Raw genomic sequence first — 19,189 nt, 5'->3', positions numbered from 1 at the left:
GTTGGTGTCTTGTTAAGTCTACTCTCCAGTCTAACTATGCTGTGTCATTTAACTGAGCTGAAAGGGGTTAAGGGTCTTAGGTGAAACGAAAACCCTATAATTCTGACAAGGTTGGAAGCTGGATTAGATAGAATGAAAGGCTGTGGTTGAGTTGATTAAAAAAGTAATAAAAATAAATAGATAAAGGGGGAGGGGACATTAGACAGTACAGTACATTGAATGTTTACCGCTGGGCGAAAACAAAGTATTATTTAGAAGGTGAACTACGATGGATTACAGGACTGCAGGCTGAAGTGGAAGAGTGGACGCTGAAATGCTAATCAAGGTGGAATGTAGTAGGGTTGATCGACTAACGAAAGGTGGAGGAATTTTCTCAGCTATCGGGGTATTCAGTGGTCCATGCAGAGGGAGAGAAGGGGGATAAGTAATGAAACGGAGTCAGTCCATTAATTCAACCCTCATCCAATCATTTTTTTCCCCACTAGAAGGGTAGGGACGCCGCACTAGGCTACTTAGTCCCGACACTGAAGGCGAGGGTGGCCAGCCTCACTCGACCCTAAGTGGCATTATGTGTGCAATGAACCCCAGTCAGCTTTAACCTGCTACACCACTAGGCGCCATTTGGTGTTTTGATTACCACCAAACGTAATAAAGGATTTCCTCAGTTCCAGGAAGCCATTTGTCTTGTCATTCAGTATAAACTCGTCTGAGAGCAGCAATTCATCTAGTGAGTGGCTGGTGGTCGCCCTCATCTACCGCCATCAGTTATTTGATATCATTTTTTGTTTTTCCCTAATTCCACTACGCCAGACATTGAGTCGTAGGTGGCGACGACCATCATTCACTTGATGTAGTGCTGCCTACTTACTCCTTCACCTTTCTCATTCTTTTTCTGTGTCAGCCTCCCTCTCTCCCTATTTCTTCCATTATCCTGTCGCTTTTCATCACTCTCCTTTTCTTTTAAGATGGCATTACATTGAGTGACAAGCCTAATAGTTTACCGTAAGCCAGGAAACCATTTACCACGGTGGATGGTATCCAAATAACCAACCCCATAAGTGTTCCCTACGTGTCAACAAGTGGGTTGGCAGAGGGTTAGTGTCCCTCCTCGTGGAAAACTCAAATACAAAGGGCCACTCCTTTCGGGATTGTGGCGTCTTGCTATAAATAGATAGATAGACGAAAACTTTTGGTCAAGGACGTAGTTTCCCCGCATTAACATTTTCAGTTAATCAAAAACTAATGATTTAGGAGGACACAGCCATGTAATTCAAATTGGTGAGTAATATCCATTTTTATTCTTCTTTTTTTTTTTCCCCCCTTCCCTCATACGTTGTTCTTTATACAATAGCTTTGGCACAGTAGCCGAGTTTTGTTGGTACACGCATCACTCTCCTCATTTTTCAGCAACGTTTGTAAACACTTGTTGGTTCAGTCTGGGCTTATGAACTACAGTAATAATCTACTTAGTTTATAAAATTGACGAAATTTTTTGCTGCTACAATAATTACCATTAACTCTCCATATTAGTAGTACTAATAATTATATCAGATATTTCTTTTTCTTCAAAGTATTAGTATCGTCCGCAAACCAAGATTGCTAAAAAGACCTCAAAAGTTTTGGTGGAGTGTTGACGATTCGTTGTTCTGAAGTTACTGGCTGATTATTCTCTCTTTCAATGGGTTCATCGAAAAAGAATAAGGATAAGGACAAAGAGAGGAGTAGAGAGGAGCGGAAAGAGAAGAAAAGGAAGAGAAGGTCGAGGTCTGGGTCTCGTGAGAAGGACCGCGAGGGCAAACATCATCACAGGTTGGTGCTTATTTACCGGTTAATTTTGAGGTTTCCTTTTGTATCATTCCCTTCTGCGTATTATTTATAGATTCCCATTGAGCAGAGCAGCAGAAATAGTTGAGCAAGATGGGAATACATGAGGTGGCTGAATTCCATTTTCTTATATTCTACCAGTTCTTAGATCTGACTTCATTTGTTGTATAGTAGGTAGAGTAGCAGCATATTTAACTCACAGTACGACACTTGTCTTTTTAGTTGGTAATGTTGAAGTTCTTGCCTTATCCTAATAAGATTTAAGAGCCACACTGCAGCCTTATCCCAGGCCACAGAGTACTACGTAAAACACTATAAATTCTCAAATCTGATATGATTGGGTCCAGCCCTACGAATTGCCCAAATGATAAAGAAAAAAAAAAAAGCATATTGAACTTAAAAAACTACCCAAATGAATCCTAATAGAATATACCCAAATAAACCTAAATAATTGCCAGGTATCTAAGTGAAGGGGATAATAAAAATTTCCAAAGGAAAGAAATATACCCAAATGAACCAAAATAAATATCTAAATGAAGGAAAAAAAAAAAAAAACTAAATAAATGCTCAGATAAACACAAATGAAGGAACTAACCAGATGAAGGATCAAATGCCCGAATGAATGTAAATAGATGATGGAGAAAAGCGCCCAAATGAACCTAAATTGAGAAGGAAATGCACAAGTCAATGTACAGAAATAGCTATATGAACCTGGGTATTTATTTAGGTTCAGTTGGATGTTTTCTCCATCAATTGGGTTCATTTAGGCATTTACTTAGTTTCATTTGGGTGTTTTTTCCTTTATTTGGGTTCACTTGGATAATTGGTAGGACCTGTTGGGTTCAGTTTGGAAACTGGATTTTCAGGTTTCAGAGTTTGTATTGTCAAGGCTGTACTGTAGTGTAATCCTAGGCTAATGACATGACTCACCCGGACCTGACCTGTGCATGAGTTCTGTATTGACGTATTTCAGGCATCACCATAAACACAAGAGTAAGCGCAGCAAAAAACGAGAAGACCCCTCCCCTTCGCGCTCCATCAGCCTTAGTGACGACAGCCTCTCGGATGTAGAGCAGCTTCTCCAGATCAAGGATGAAAGTGCAGGTAAGATGACCGGGAACTCTTCTGTACAGTTTGGTCTCTTATCTAGCAAAATTAGTCGTGTTTTGTTTTGAGCTCATGTGACCTGTGATCATCCTAAACTCCAGTTAGAAGTGTGTGCATGAATGTATATAAACAGTCTTTAACTCTGTGTAGCACTTATTTGTGAAGGGTTTCTGTTTAGTACAACAGTTTCCAAATTTCTAAATGATCTTTATTTTTTTTAAATTGAGAAATAGGATTTTATATTAACCTTTTATTTTGCTGCCATCCACATTTCTAAGCCACCTCAGTCTATTCCTCCCAGGTACTCCTTATATTGCCTCAGTCTCGGGAATTAAGGCATGTGGTTGAATATATGGCCCATTTCATTGGCTGTTTGTTGATAATTGCACTTATATACTTTCATTCTCCAGTTTTTGGTTCTTGCCATTCCATTTTCCAGTGGAATTTTGTGTTAGGATGATGATGATGATGATAAAGATAATAGTGTAATTAATTCTGACTTCCAGGTAAACAGTCATGGATGGGACCAGTGCCTCCACCCCCCAAGATTGCCCAGCATAGCCCCTCCCCACAACCTCCCACCTCTCCAGCTGGGGGTGGGGGTGGAGGTGGAGGTGGAGGTGATGTCTCTCTCTCCATTGAGGAAACCAATAAAATCCGAGCCAAGCTGGGACTCAAGCCACTCAAGGTAGCTGCATCATTGGTGTTATTGTGTGTGTAGGTCAGGTGAATAATGACACGTTCTTGTAATGTGCAAGTGATATGTTCCAGATTTTTTTTTTTCCCCCCATACAGTTGGTTCTGTCATTTAGATGCAAAATGACATATCTTCCATTTATACGACAGCAATGAAACTTTAAGTGGCAGTATTTGTGTAATTTACAGAGGGGTTAATGGAAAAAGTACCAGTAAATAAATAAATACAAGTTATGAGAGTCATATTGATTCATTCATTCATTCATCTAATCAAAGTGTTTCCCCTTGAGGAGCATAGGAGCCAGGGGCTAGACAAGTTGGTCCTGACATTTAAGATGAGAGGAACCAGCCTCACTCATCCCTGAGTGGCATTATGCGAGCAACAGACCCCAGCCATCCCTTGGATGTAAACCTCCACTGGTGCAATCTGATTGGAGCGCCTTAATTACACGCTAAACCACCAGACACCATTGTTTTGTTATATGGTTACCACCCAGTGTGGCAAATAGGTTACTGGTGTATACTAGGTATTTGGTGTTCTGTACCGTCATGATTACAAGCTTGCTGTCCCTCACCAACATTGTGTCCTGCCTTTCATATTTCTCATTCCTCCTAGATTGTGGGAGGGTAGGCTATCCTTCCTTCTCATAACCACTTGTTGTGTGCGTCATGTTTTCATCACATACCAGTATTTCATGCATGATGCCGTACCACAGCTGCCGGGGAAGTGTCAGTGAAAGTCTGATTTTAATAATACATTCATTCTTCATTTTAAGACTGAGATGTTCCAAAATATTTGTATCATAAGTTTGTGTATACCATACTTATGATACTGTAAATTGGCTGAATTGGTAGTAGTGGTAGTAGTAGTATCGTAGTCATAACTGTAGCCCCAACTTCATCAGAAACATGAACCATATGAACTGCAAGCTGATGTTGCCCTTCTCTGGAAGTCCACCATCCGCCTTTTGGGGGATAGGGAGGTTAGGGACATATGCATAAAAGGGCACTGGTATAGCGGTGCCACCATGTGAAGGTGTCTTCTCCAGTACCTGGGGAACTGGTATCAGTAGTAGGCAGTTTTTCTGTAATTTTTGTGTACTTAATAGCTAATAAGAAAGTCAGGGTGTTCCCCCCCTCCCACAATGATACCCTGAGAAGACTGCTGTTGGGGAGAGGGTTAGGAAAACCAGTATTCACCCCATTCACTTTGAAAAGTCTCTCCTAAGTTGAGTAAAATAGTCTGATGGTAGCTAGAATTGAAGAGCTACAATTGATGTTCCAAGATTAAGTGGTCTAACAACATATACTGTTGTTATTGTCACCACCAGACAGTTTCCTTCAGCTGTGGGCAGTCATTCTAACTGGAGGTATAAAATATACCGTACCGTAATCTTCATTAAATCTTTCACTAATAGAAGTCTGTCCAAAGTTCAACTCATCTGGTGGTAGCAGTGAACATGAATGAAATTTTTTAAAGTACATCACTGAATTGAGGTGATCAGTACAATTTTCCCTGACAGGTTGACCCAGCTCCAGTGAAGCTGCCAGAGGAGGAAGAGAGGGCAGGGTCGGTGGAGGAGAGAGGAGAACAGGTGCTGGAGGACAAGGATGGCATTTTTGTACACAAGCCAGCTGAGAGCATCACACAGAAGCTACAAGTATGTCAGAGTGATTATTTCTGTAGATTTAGCAGTACTGTACAATATTCCTAAAGATGTTGAGATCAATATTTTTCTTGATAAACAGTGAAGGCTGTGAAGTATAAAATGTCATTATACTGTACAGTACTACCACAAAAGTACCATCCATCCATCCATCCATCCATCATTCTATCCCGTGTTGCCCCATGAGGAGTGTAGGAGTCTGGGGTTAGGCAAGTTGGTCCTAACATTTAAGATGTAAGAAAATTCAGCATCTTGTTCCACAGAGGATTCCACCCCCCACCCACCCCCAAATCCTGTCATATGAAACTAAATTTGACATTTCAAAAGCAGAATTAATGTTATGGTTGTCAGTTATTTTTATGCCAGTTAGTTGGTATTATTGGTAAGTAGTCATCATTCCATAAAAACGGAACTTCACCATAATTAAATGTATCCTGCCCCCATAGTACTAGCTAGAGGATATATAGTACTGTTGTGACCCCGCCACTCAACATGTGTGGTGCAGGCAGCCTCATGCTTCCTTTAGCAGTGTAGGTAGTAGATATTACATGGAACTTCTTTTTTCCATGGGCATGTGTCCTGAAGATATCAAGGAGTCTTGTTTTAAATCTCACCACTATATAAACATGTGATCTTGTGTTTCATGTCAGACAAGAGTTTTTTTTTTTTTTTTTTTTTTTTTTTTTTTTTTTTAAAGGCAATACTATATGAATATTCTTTATGTCACTTTATACATGGAGAAGTTATTCTGAAAAAAAAGATACCAGTAGTTTCTTTATCATAGCTACCAGTACATGTTTTTTATTTTTTTTCCATCTCTTCTTAGGTGGAGAAGTTACGTGAAAAGATTGCAGCCCAGCGTGAGAAGCGTCGCATTAAAGAGAACCTCACAAAGATAAAGACACTGGGAGAGTCTGATGATGAGCTGGGTGACACCATGGAGTGGGTTAAAAGGTCACGCCAGATTCAACGAGAAAAGGAGATAGCAGAGAAGAAGGTGGGGGTTTCATAGAGGTCTGAGAGAAGTTTAACCCCTTCACCGCGGGCTTGTTTACCAATAACTTGCGTGTGCTGCGGGGTTATTTGGGCTCCGACAGACTCTCAAAAAATATTTGCCAAAAATCAGTTATTAGTCCTAGAATAATAAAATTATATATGCTTATGGCACATACCTTCAGCTTTCTCCTGGAATGATTGTTGAGCCTTCGTCGGTTACCGTAGGACTTGTGGAGACCTCTGAAGTAGGGTAACGAAGTCTCCACTTTACACTTCCCGACAACCCGTAATATGATTACCACAGCCAGATACAAACACTATAAACATTATTCTACAATTTTCAAGTAGTTTGGGATCCATACTAAAAAAAAAAAACACTGTAAAAGCAATGGAAATTACGAGCGCGTCTGATCGTCGCACTGGCACTAGTTCGCTCTTGGTAGTCTGTCATTTATTATTCATAAAACCCCTCACACTTTATATTTCTATTACTATATAACACTTATATATATCTATAGTCTTTATCCATAAGTTTCCTTCAGTAGTATTAGTTTATTGTCACTGTAGGGATTCAATTTCTTTCAGTAAAATACGTAGCATTCACTTTCTCGTCCTGTATACTGGCATTGAGAGTGAATGTCACTTTCATCTTCACTCTCATAACTCATAGCATTCAGACATGCTAGAGTGATTTTTCACTTTCATTACTCCTAGGGTATATACTCGTATTCTTATAATACTACTCATTTACATTTCTATTTACGTTCTCTATTTTATTTACGTTATTTACATTTCTATTTTATTTACACTGTGTTGTGCACTGTCACTTGAAATAACTTATAAAACTATTTTCCATTGTTCACGTATATTTACATTCATTACTTTCACTTGCTGTTTACACATTATTTACAATTCCACTTGCACTGTTTTACTCAATAGAAAGATCGTAGTCACTCTTTTATCAATTGTCAGCCCTTTACCTCTTTCCACACGAGGTTTAGTAGGGGGTAAAGGTCACAGGGCCATTTGCATGGGGGTGAAAAAAAGGCCTTGAAGTCAGCAAGAAGAAACATACGTACTCTCGCTTCGGAAGTTGAGAGAGAACTGAGTGATAACGGAGGACCACCAGCGTAGAGGCCTGCTAGGGGTTATTCAGAGTTACCAATATTACTTCTTGAAACAGCTAAGTCTAGCACTGATATGATTGGCAGGAAATCTAGACAATACATTATAAATTTGGTAGTTCCAGGTGAATGTAAATATCACTTGGGTTGCTCCCTTCCCTCCTTACATGTATATTTATTACGAAAATAGATTAGAGGCCTACTTAGGAGATATATATATTCAGAGCTACCAATGTTATATCTTGAAACAGCTTTGTCTAGCACTGATATGATTGGCAGGAAATCTAGACAATACATTATAAATTAGGTAGTTCCAGGTGAATGTAAATATCACTTAGGGTTCTCCCTTCCCTCCTTACATGTATATTTATTACGAAAATAGATTATAGGGCATATTTCAAGGGGAAAAAAACAGCGAAAATTAGCGAACGAGTGCACGTGAGGTGTTGTCAGGTGATAATTAGCCAATTCCAGGTGTATGGCACTCTCACTTACCTTATTTCTTTCTTGTATATATTATTTGGTATAAGAATAGGGCATAGGGCTTATTTCAATGGATGAAATCAGTGAAAAATGCCAGGGAAGATTTACTTAGCGTAGCACGGCCGGGCAGGCGAGAGGATTGGGTAATGGTGGGGGGGTTGGGAGGGGAGTCAAGAACGGGGAGAAATGGCTAAATTGTCAACAATGGATGGGAGTACAGATGAGATTAGGAGTGCTGACTAGTGTTGGACATTGGCAGTACCGATAGATGATGCAAGCCCCCACTTGGAAGCCCGGGTGAATTCAAAATAACACAGAATCACAAAAGCGACGCCCCGCGGTATGATCCCTTGCTCCCAAGCGTCACGAAAGTGACGCCCCGCGGTCAAGGGGTTAAGTCAGGGATGTGTTCGAAAATTAAGCAGCATTTTCAGTAAATAGTATTTGGTGGTGTAAATTGGTTGTATTTGGGTGACATAAGATGCAGCTTAAAAACAAAACTTTATACCCTGGTTTTGCCAGTAGGTTTCTTCAGAGAAATTAATTCACTCAGGCTAACTCAGCCTATAAAGTTGTTGCTTGGATCTACTGCCCGACCTGCTGTACACTAATTGGTCCATTTTCTTTCCTCTGACCTGGCCACACGACATTTGTTCACTGGCAAGGAATTTCCTACAGATTAGGCATTTACATGAAGGGAGTGGAGTGGTATATTGATGAAAGAGGAGAAAAGAGTCTATGATAGGTGTATGAGGGCAAAAGCACCTGAAAGCACAGTATAAAGGTGTCAGAGATGATGATGACAAATTATGATTACTGTAGTTTTGTACTGTGTTCTGAAGTAATGTGCTGCATATTGTATCTCATTTTGCATGCACTCCCCCAGAGCAAGATGTTGGAGGAGCTTGATGCTCAGTTTGGAATTGGTGACCTGGTGGAGCAGGACATGACAGAGCAGAAGACCAAGAAGTACACCCGCAACCACCTCACCGGCCTGCAGGTCCAGCACGATATGTCACGGTCAGTCATGTGCCAATATTCGTCGCCTAGAGAGAGTGGGGGGTATGTGACAACCCATGCATGTAAGGTTCACTCAGCCATCTCTTGCAAAATGAATAGTTATGGTTTTTCCTTCTGTCCGTTTTTTTCTTTCTCACTGGACCCTGCCTCATCTCATCCTTTGTTGGGAAAAGAGGTGTAGATGATGATGGTAATGACAGTATTAGGAATCTTGTTTTAAAAATGCCATGTATCTTTCAGATGGAAGAATCATACATTCCTTTGGAAAAGTTTTATATTCAGAAGATGGAAGAGTTGAGGGGTAGGATGGGACTGGAGTGTATTGGTGTTGTGATGAGGAGAGGTAGATTGAGATGGTTTGGACATGTGGAGAGGTTGGGGGATGATTATTGGGTGTAGAAAATAAGAAGTGTTAATATTAAGGGTACGGTAGTGAGAGGTAGACCGAAAAAGACCTGGGATGAGGTCATTGAGTGTGTCCTCAGGGTTAAGGGACTAAATATGGAAGCTGCCAGAGACTGATCAGCATGGAGAGCCGCCATTAGGTGACCAAAGGCAACGCATGCAAGCATGCTAGAGCCTTCAAAAATGAAAATAAAAATGAAAACGTAACAGTTTTGATGTGACCTGCGCTTCTTTCATTGGGCCAAAACTTTACTTTATAATATAAATGCTTTTCTTATATGATTAAAATTTTCATTATATTATGCATTCCATTCTTTATCAGGAACCCCCACTTCACCCTATCTGTATTCACTTTGTGACAGTACCATTCATTCATTCATCATTCATTATCTACTCCAGTATTGCCCCATGAGGAGCGAAGTAGCCCAGGGTTAGGTAAGTTGGTCCTGACATTTAAGATGAGAGTGACCAGCCTCACTCATCCCTAAGTGGCATAATGTGAGCAATAAACCCCAGCCACCTTGTGGATATAAACCTACTCAGGCTCAATCCAATTTGAGTGCCTTAATTACCCACTAAACCATCAGGCACCATACTATCTCTTGCCTGTACCAACTTTACTTCAATATTTTCTCTCCTCATTACAGATACTGACCTTTCTCCTCATCCTATCTATATACTGTAGCCTGTGCTAAACAGCCATGAAGAAAGCACACACTCGTGTCTCACTGTGGTTTTGATACTTGGTCACTTAATCTAATATCCATCTACTGTTAACACTTGCAGTGCTTTCTTCATGAAAGATATTCAAGATTTTTTTTTTTTCTTTCTTTAAACAGGTTTGACAGATACTTGACATACTGTACATGCTTTTCCACTGTTGAACTTTTTATGCATATAAATTCAATATAAATATTATTTTTACTGTGTGAGTCATTCCTTGTGTCTTTCATTCACAAAGTGATGGAAAGATTCCCCAGCTTTATGTTTTGGTGCATGATTGACAGTTTTTCTCAATCTCCACAGGTTTGCAGAGGGGGAGACAACAATCTTGACGCTGAAGGACAGTAACATCCTTGACGGAGAAGAAGACACACTCATTAACGTCAATTATGTTGATGATGAGCGAGCTGAGAAAGTGGGTTAATATTATACTGATTTAAAAGAGGAGTTAGATGTACTGTGATGAATTGGATTAGTTTTGTCTTATTTGTGTATCATAACAGTAAATTATGGGACATGTATGAAGAATAACTAGTCATAGCGGTCATTAAGCTGTTTTTACTTGGAATCATTGTAGATTGGGGTAGGATAAGGTACTGTATGATATGGCTGTCAGGTTGAGGAAAGGTGAATCTTTAACTACAGTATCACAGGGTGGAGAAAAGTAATAAAGGCACTAATATGATACTAAACCACAGTAACATGGAGAAAGTGCAGTATCATAATCTGTACTGTGTATTGCTGACCACTTGACTAGGATACAGTGTATCTCACTTTTTTGCTTTGTTTTATATGTATTCTATGTGTTGAACATATCCTCATACAAAATGACAAAGCATAATTCTTCTATGAACCGTGTTGTTGCTGTTGTTTTCTGCTGATATCTGTTGAAATCCTATGACATGTAACATACCATCAATATCTTTCATACTCTGAGAACCTAGGATATACTGTAGGTGTCCAGAATAATGTTTACTTTTTCCCATTCCAGAATGTGGAGCGAAGACGCAAGAAACTGAATGATGTGGAATACGAGGCACCAGAAGTGGATGAGTTTGGTAATGTGGTCCAGAACACTCTACTCACTAAGTATGATGAGGAGATTCAGGGTGAGCGTAAAACTACGTTCCGCTTAGGATCAGGGGGTGTGGCAACATCACAAGATGACATGCCTGAGGCTGTACGGAAAATAGCCAAACTTCGGAAGCTTCAAAACCTGGATGCTCCACAGGTCCAGTTGGCATCAGAATATTACACTGAAGGGGAGATGGTTAGTTTCCGTAAAGTGAAGAAAACCAAGAAGAAGGGCAAAAAGAAGAAACTCACTGCTGATGACTTAGAGCCTCTAGAAAACGAGTCCCTGGTTCACCTTGGGTCCCGACAGGCAAGGCAGGCACGGATAGAGGCCATGCAGGCAGAAAACCAGTCTGAGGAGGTGGAAAATGGAGTTGCAGTCCCTCCTGTTGCTCGTGCCCACACATTACGAGACTTACTGGAGGAGGAGGAGGAGGAGGAGGAGGAGCAGGTCAAGATGGAGGTGCAGGAAGAGGAAGAGGTGGATGCTGTGGAGAATGAGGAGCAGGATGACGTTGAGCTCCAGGAGGCTATTGCCCGATCCCGGCGAGCCAAGATGACACAGACAGCCCAGCCCAGCAGTGAGCGCATCCTTCAGATGTTACACTCAGCCAAGAAAGAAGTGATAGAGACTGATGATAATGATGATGGTGACCAGATGGAGGTGGATAACAAAGATGAGGCAGGGCTGATGATGACACTTAACACCACGGACGAGTTTTGCCGCACCCTTGGAGACCTCCCAACATATGGTCTGTCTGGTAATCGAGCTGATGATGACCAAACAATACTACAGCTGCACCAGCCTAAGGTTAGTTCACTCCACTGCTGTACTAGCAGCTTGTGTATATATTTGATCGATGCTTTGATTTGAAAGGTTAAGAGAGGGTTAGAGTTTGGGAAGTAATCAGAATTTTTTATCTAAACTTTCTGTTCCTTTTTCCTTGACCATTTTAAGGACAAATGTAGCCAAAGCGGAAATTCATGTGCATTGTTCATATTATCAGTGCATTGGGTATATAATCTTAATCTCCGTTATTGTGTCCTAGGACTGGATTCTTGTTGGCTTAGGGGGCTTTTTGTCACCTTCTCCTCTGTAATTAATTTGCCTATCACGTCTTCATACTTTCTTTAATGTATAATGTATATGCATGTAATATTGATGTAAACTACTGTATACAGATAGCAGATATAAGAGAGTATTAATGCTCAGTACTGAGAGGTAAACTGATAAAAAGGAGGTGGTAGGGAACCTCTTTAGCTGACAGGAATACAGGTCCTGATCTCAACATTATTTCCCCCAGGAGAAGGAGAAGGATGAACCAAGAGGGGCGTGGGAGGAAGTGGGAATTGATGACACTCGTGTTGAGATTGGAGACACCCTGACAGCTCCCATCCTTGAGGAGGAGCCTGATGCCAGCAAAGGTGTGGCTAATGCCCTCAAGTTGGCTATCAAGAAGGGATACTTAGAGAAAAATAACGTGTCCAAGTCAGCCAATGCAGCACTTCAGCATCTGAGAGCCGTACATTATAGGTTTGTGTGAGACTTATTCTACTCTTAGTTCTGGGTACATGACAGACTTATTTGTTCTGCATTTAACGTACAGTATATTTAATTACATGGGATACAGAAATGACACCTGAAAAGGTAATACATAATGTGTTATCAGAGTAGCAAATGTAATCATGCAGTTAACAGTTGGAAAGTAGTTATAGATTTTCAGTACTGGTATATAATAGAAAACCAACATTCTGCAACAGTGGGATAGTTAGATAGACGAGAACTATGGAAATGTGTGTGAAAATTTTGAATAGCAGGACATTGAGCATATACTGTTTTGTGTGTAGAATTTAATGCTTTCAGATAAATTTTGGAGATTGTTGAATGTACCTGTAGTTGCAAACAGGTTAGGAAAAGTTATAATCAGATTTTTCACATATCATCCCATGTTGCATCACATATATTATCTCAGTTTTAACTCTGGCAGCACATTTATGTTTTATTCTGATTAACACAGATGATTGTACAGTATTCAATTTGTGTAGATAAGTTAAAAAGAAAGGTTAAAACTGTAGGATGAGTGAGGGTTAGGAAGTAGAAAGGAAAGTATGCCTCTTTTATTTTTGTCTTCATTCTAGCACCTGTTTCAAATGTTGTGTTAAATGAGATTTCAACCCATTTAGTTTCGCAGACTTTGATTAGTTCTCATTTTATGAACATTTTTCCTTGTTTGCTGGACCTTGGCTGAAGTGGGAAGAGAGGTCTGGATGATTATGATGATAGAGATGATGATGGTGATGATATATTTTCCTTCCTACACAGCATTGAGGATAAAACATTAGATGATGAGAGGGGCAGAGGGCGTGGAGAACGGTACATGGGGCCGACAACAGACTTCAAGGAGAAGGACAACTACCGGCCAGATGTCAAACTGGAGTACGTGGATGATGAGGGTCGCAAACTCAACGCCAAGGAGGCCTTCAGGTAAGCAGTAGGAATGAGAGAGGAGAGAAAATTTAATGAATGAAGGAAGAGAATTAATAGGAGGAGGGAAAAGAGGTATGTGCTGTAAGGCGAGAAGGAGAAGAATGAAAGGAAAGATATTGTTGAAGGAACACAGCCATTTTATATTGCTTACTAAGATTCTGGGGTGTGCATCATATATGAATTCTTACATGGCCAGTTCAGTGGGCATGTTGTTTCCTTGTTTCTGGATCCAACTTTACAGCATCTTTAGGTTGGAGTGAGTGTCACCATCGTGAAGAAAAATGCCTAAAAAACATAGCACTACCAAACTATCTTCAGTTGAGCCTTCTCCTCCCCAACTCAGATACCTCTCCCACAAGTTCCATGGAAAGGGCTCCGGGAAGAACAAGACAGAGAAGCGGATGAAGAAGTGGAATGAGGAGCTACTGATGAAACACATGAGCTCATCAGACACCCCCCTGCAGACCCTGGAACGGCAGAGGGAGAAGCAGCGGCAACTTGGGGCAGCGTATCTCGTGTTGTCTGGCAGCAAAACACAGGAGGCCATGGACGTCAAGAAGTGAAGATGAACAGAACTGGCTTGGTGAGGTTAAGCAATGTGCAGAGACTCCCAGAAAAGTTATGGATGTCTTGAGATGAAATAGAAGAAGTCATTGTATTGTGAGTTGGAGGTAGTGCAGCCTGATGGTGTAGGACATGGCGACTTGGTGGCAATTCATTTGTTGCCACGTGTTTGTGTCAGTATTGTTGTTATTCATCTTCAGTCAGGATTCTGTAAATATCAGGTATGTAGTGAACAGGAAGATGTTTTTGTGTGAAGCTCCTACGCTTGTCATGGGGCATCGTATGATTGGATGATGGATGGATGGATGGAACATGGTCTTGGCGCTAGTGACACCAAGCTGCAATCAGGCAGCAGCAAATCAAGTGTCATGGCCAATGCTGGACCTCATATGGATGGACAAAGCTTATGACAGATACCAGTACAGACTCCAGCCCGATGCAGACCGGGAAGAAGAAACTGAAGATGTACAACAATAGTTTATGAGTCTCGGCTTTGACTTTGTATATTTGTGGCAGAGTTTTTTATCAGAAAAAGATGATTATGTGGCTGATTACTAATTTTGAGTTTGTGTATTTGTGCAGAGTTTTGTACCAGTAAGTAATGCTTGTGTGATTAAGTACTGTACTAAACCTGCAGAAGCATATTGTTTTGGTAGATCTTTCAGGACTGTGGTAACCAACAAAATATTACCTACAACAGAGTTTACTGATAGTGTAGAAGTGACCTTCTGATAGTTTAAGAACAGGAGTTACTTAACCCCTAGAAGCCAGGAATGTTATGGGCGCGACTGTCCTCTCCTTTTGGGCATACTTCCCAAAATAGCCTTCTTTCAAACCTTCATATCTGGGAAAGTATAGCAGTTAGGGAAACAAATTAAAGACCATATTACTCACCAACTCTTCGTGTGATTGAAAGCATCCTCATGTCTGCAGGTGGTCACGTTGATGAGTAAGGACGTGAAGAAGATGTGTAACTTTTGGCATCCAGAGCAGGATGTATTTGTGCGTGTGCGCGTGGCGCCAACTTTGGCATCACTCTTAAGGTGATAACTTCTCCACTACTAGATAAACTAGACACAGTGGCGTCCAAGGCTCACCCTGTGGCACCTTTCGTATTATCCTTGGAAAGAGGCTTGGCAGGGCTGGATGAGGCTAGAGGTCCACGTGAGGCAGGAACAGAATCAGGCGAGGGGTTTCAGAAAACATCGTTCTACACCTGGCAGAGTCACAGAGAAGACTTAAGTACGCATATATTGGGTGGCAGGAGTCTCTCCCTACCCTATGGTGCTGAGATCAAATGGCAGCCAGTTCAGATCATGGCAGGAATACAGTTGTGGCTCCTCCCATCACCCAGCGGTCTCTGTCCACCTTTTTTCACAGCGGCTGTACCCATATCCTGGCGGGTAGGGGTTATGGTGGTAGATGTGTTTAATAACTACAGATAACCAACCGAGGAAGCTGAAATTGCTGTATGTGGTGGCATGGAATCAGCTTTCTGAAATATGCTGGTTAAGGGTATGGAAACCTATCAAACTGTGAAGCTATCTTTCAGTATTGGCTTGACATTCATTGATGCAGTCTTAATGAACATCATTGCACATCAGTTAATGATGTTAGTGTACAGTACCGTAAGGTAGGTTGTTTGGCTGATAGACTGATGAGGAAAATTTTGTGGATTTCAGAGTACGGTCCAGACAGATCAGGTATGATTTCAACAACAAGTTTTTTCATCTGATAAGGTGGCTTATGGCCATGTAGTTTTGGAAGCTGTCATGACAGACCGACAAACCACTATTTTCTCCGTAGTATTATTATTACTGGTATTAATATCATCTCCTTTTGTATAGATTATTGGAAACTTTACAGTCTCTTCTGTCATTTTTGGTGACCAAATATTTTCTGACTTCGAATTCGTCACTGCACCATTACATTATCTCAGATCCACGTGTGACCAGTTTAACATGTATCAAGTGAAAATAATTTAAAGAACTCAGAAATAGAGTGGTCGTTACTTACATGAATTATGGTGTGCTGCTTATAAGTAGGATAAGAAGAAAAGGCTCCAGTATAGTAGCTACTGTAGAGATGAACAGTTAAATTGTCATAACTAACATGCTACAAAAGATTTTATTTTGTTAGGAAAAGAAACATTTAATGCTAGGTTAGTGTGATACGTATGACAAGAGATGCAATTTGTACAGCATCAAATACAGCCTTCGGTAGTATCCAGTAGTATCCAAGTGCTGCAAATACTGTATGTGTGTGAAGAAAGGACATTCAAGCCAATCATAAAGAGTCTTTCCCAGAACCTCTTCTTTTCACATGAATTTGGGATACTGGGTTACGACTGATGGGTAGATAAATTTACAGCACTGTATTGCTAAGAATCATATTCCAATAATTAACAGCTGGATGCCTGGTGGTCTAGTGGGTCATGATGCTTCAACATGGTGTGGCCTATAAGGGTTTAGTCCTAGAGGTGTTAAGTTTATTGGTCACCTAGTACAGCTCAGAGGAAATGACTGGTTCCCTCACCTCAGGACAAAATATCTGAGCCCTGAGCATGTATTCACCTGATGGGCAACACAAGTGAGATTTCATTCCTGGCACTTTTTTGACCTTTTTAAATATCGGAATTAAGTAGCTAAGCCCCAGGCCTCTCCATTTCTAATGGTATTGTACGGGGTTTGATGATGCGTGGAGTGAAGACCTGATTGTTACATGACTGGACATTGTGTGACACGTAATCGATAAGCTTAGGCCTTTGGGTCTGTAATGTCAATTTTTTGGGTATGTTTATGTTGCTGGATATTTTTAGACATTGTTAGAGACCATAATGCAATATTATGTTGTTGAGTGTTGTGGTGAAATGTTGTACCTTTGTAATTTACAAAGTATTGTACTGTATTTCCAAAGTCTATCAGTTTTTCTGTTAGGCTGTCTGTTGTACACTATTTTGCAGTCTGATATCAGCATTTTTCTCTTAAAGCCCTGTGGTCCTAGATTATTTCAGCAAATCTGGAACAAAAGATACAGAATGTTAATCTTCCCGAATGATGGTTTTGTTCTTGAAATACAGTATCTTTAGATCGTAGAGATATTAACTAAATTAAACTTACCAGTACATTTATAATGTTTGTTTGATCAGTCATCTATATCTGTGATAAATACAGCGGTAAAAGATTACTAAGATATTATCTCATTGTGTGTGCTGTAATTTTGTATAAAACATCATTTGAGTCTGAAAACATTTGATATGAATTGGAGACTTTTCTTTACAAAATATTGATTTGAAGTAAAAGAGTGTAAGTTTGTCCTTGAATACAGTACTGAAACTATTCCCACACATACACAGTACAGAGGATTTATTAAAGTCTTGAAGTACTTAAACAACCCCTCAGTTACATTTTTTTTTTTTTTTTTCTGTAACCATGACCTCGACTAATTTTTATTTGGCTTCGTAGAGAGCTGTCAGACTCAGTGAGTTTTATATAACCTTTATCAGCCTCTTTACAACTTGGATACACTCTGTGCTAAGTGTAGTAAAAGCATCTACAAGTAGCAAATATAAAGTATTAGACATTATCATATTAAAGATGTTATTGCATCTTGTGAGTTACACCAGTAATTAATATTATCATATTCCTGTTGCAAAAAATATGAAAGTTTCACTATGGCGGTGTCCAGATTTTTGTACAGTATATATTCCGTAAGTCACATTTAAGTATCTGTATGGGCATCATCATCATCATCATCATCAACATCCAGACCTCTTTTCTCACAAAAGAATGAGATTAAGGTACGAACCAGAGAGCATTAAGTATCTGTATAGGCATCATCATCATAATCATCATCATCATCAGTCCTCTTTTCTCACGAAAGAATGAGGTAAGGTAGGAACCAGAGAGCAATAAAAGGTCAGATAGAAGGAGAAATTAACTAAAAGCTTGCTCAATTTAATGGGGCACACACTCTTTCACTCATCATTCAAGCTCCTGGAAGTATAGGTAATAATTAAGTTAAAACTGTCTTCTGCCAAAAGAATGGATGTAAATAAATATCAATGACCAGATTTTAATATAACGAAGTATTTATTCACTGCAGTCAGTAGTATAATATGTACTGTGCTTCAGAATAACCCCAGTGGCCCAGTGTTGCTGAATCCATGCTTGCATGGCCTTATCCACCACAGTGGTACAGTACCTGAAAAATAAGTATTCAAAAATTAATCTTTTTTGAAATAGCTATGGTTTTGTTTTACTGTGAGATGAATGATCAGCCATGCATAAACATTAAACAGGCCTCATATTGTCCAGGGGTTGTGTACAGTATTGCCAACTTTTGGGTTCTGAAACTCCTGACTGACTAAAGGGCAGTGGTCCATCTTCAGTAATTTCTTATTGTCATCAATTTGTCAAGATTAAGGAAACCCTTGCCTAGTAAAAATTAAAAACATAGAGACCATTCGACAGTAGTTTTCAGTTCCATTGAGTGAATGGGGGAGGGTTTTAAATTGCATTGAAAATGTATTTTGTTCATTCCCTCATAGAGACAGCCAGCCACACAAACTATTTTAACCTACCAGGGCAACAAACGCTATCACTTGCAGTATGTCAGCAGTACCACATGGTTACATAATGTACCACATGGTTACATAAAGTTAATTTATAGAACAGGGCACACATACAAATGCATAGGTGTGGTGTGAGATTTGTTATATCAAGTGGCTTAAATCATGCATTCACATCAGTTTCTGCCTTTTTTTTTTTTTTTTTTTTTTTTTTTTTTTTTTTTTTTCCCATAAAGTAGAATCACATCTCAGACATGACAGTTACACAATAACTCAGACCTTTGGTTGTCCAACAGTTTTAGGAATTCTGCTGTTTTTATTTCAGTGAAGGTTTCTGTCCAGTCAACCTTGGGTGATACTGCAGGTGCTGTGCCAGTAATCCACATGCAGAGAGGATTCATGCAGTGTAAGGTAAGAAAGTATTATCCTTATTTAATGTACAGTGGCA

At 40.0% G+C, this 19,189-nt stretch overlaps 1 protein-coding gene across 1 annotated transcript; it reads left to right on the top strand.

The window, feature by feature from the left end:
- The first annotated feature begins 1,620 nt into the window (after positions 1-1,620).
- On the top strand, positions 1,621-17,843 carry LOC145390435 (U4/U6.U5 tri-snRNP-associated protein 1). The gene is made up of 11 exons (XM_080265368.1): positions 1,621-1,809; positions 2,798-2,928; positions 3,438-3,619; positions 5,151-5,288; positions 6,121-6,291; positions 8,784-8,917; positions 10,349-10,460; positions 11,037-11,930; positions 12,424-12,653; positions 13,443-13,604; positions 13,951-17,843. Exons 1-11 carry the CDS (start codon positions 1,679-1,681, stop codon positions 14,168-14,170), a joined length of 2,505 nt encoding a protein of 834 aa, XP_080121494.1. The 5' UTR covers positions 1,621-1,678; the 3' UTR covers positions 14,171-17,843.
- The last annotated feature ends 1,346 nt before the right edge of the window (positions 17,844-19,189 follow it).

This window comes from Coenobita brevimanus, chromosome 14 (genome assembly GCF_032717465.1).
Source record: "Coenobita brevimanus isolate Jiangsu-jjx chromosome 14, ASM3271746v2, whole genome shotgun sequence".
In the NCBI taxonomy this organism is placed as follows: domain Eukaryota; kingdom Metazoa; phylum Arthropoda; class Malacostraca; order Decapoda; family Coenobitidae; genus Coenobita; species Coenobita brevimanus.
This window is presented reverse-complemented; position numbering and strand designations above follow the sequence as displayed.

Bases quoted from the DNA above. Each gene is read 5' to 3' on its own strand.
- LOC145390435 (XM_080265368.1), top strand. From the start codon at position 1,679: ATGGGTTCATCGAAAAAGAATAAGGATAAGGACAAAGAGAGGAGTAGA. The intron at 6,292-8,783 runs GTGGGGGTTTCA...GCACTCCCCCAG, and splicing joins AGGAGATAGCAGAGAAGAAG to AGCAAGATGTTGGAGGAGCT. The intron at 8,918-10,348 runs GTCAGTCATGTG...CAATCTCCACAG, and splicing joins GTCCAGCACGATATGTCACG to GTTTGCAGAGGGGGAGACAA.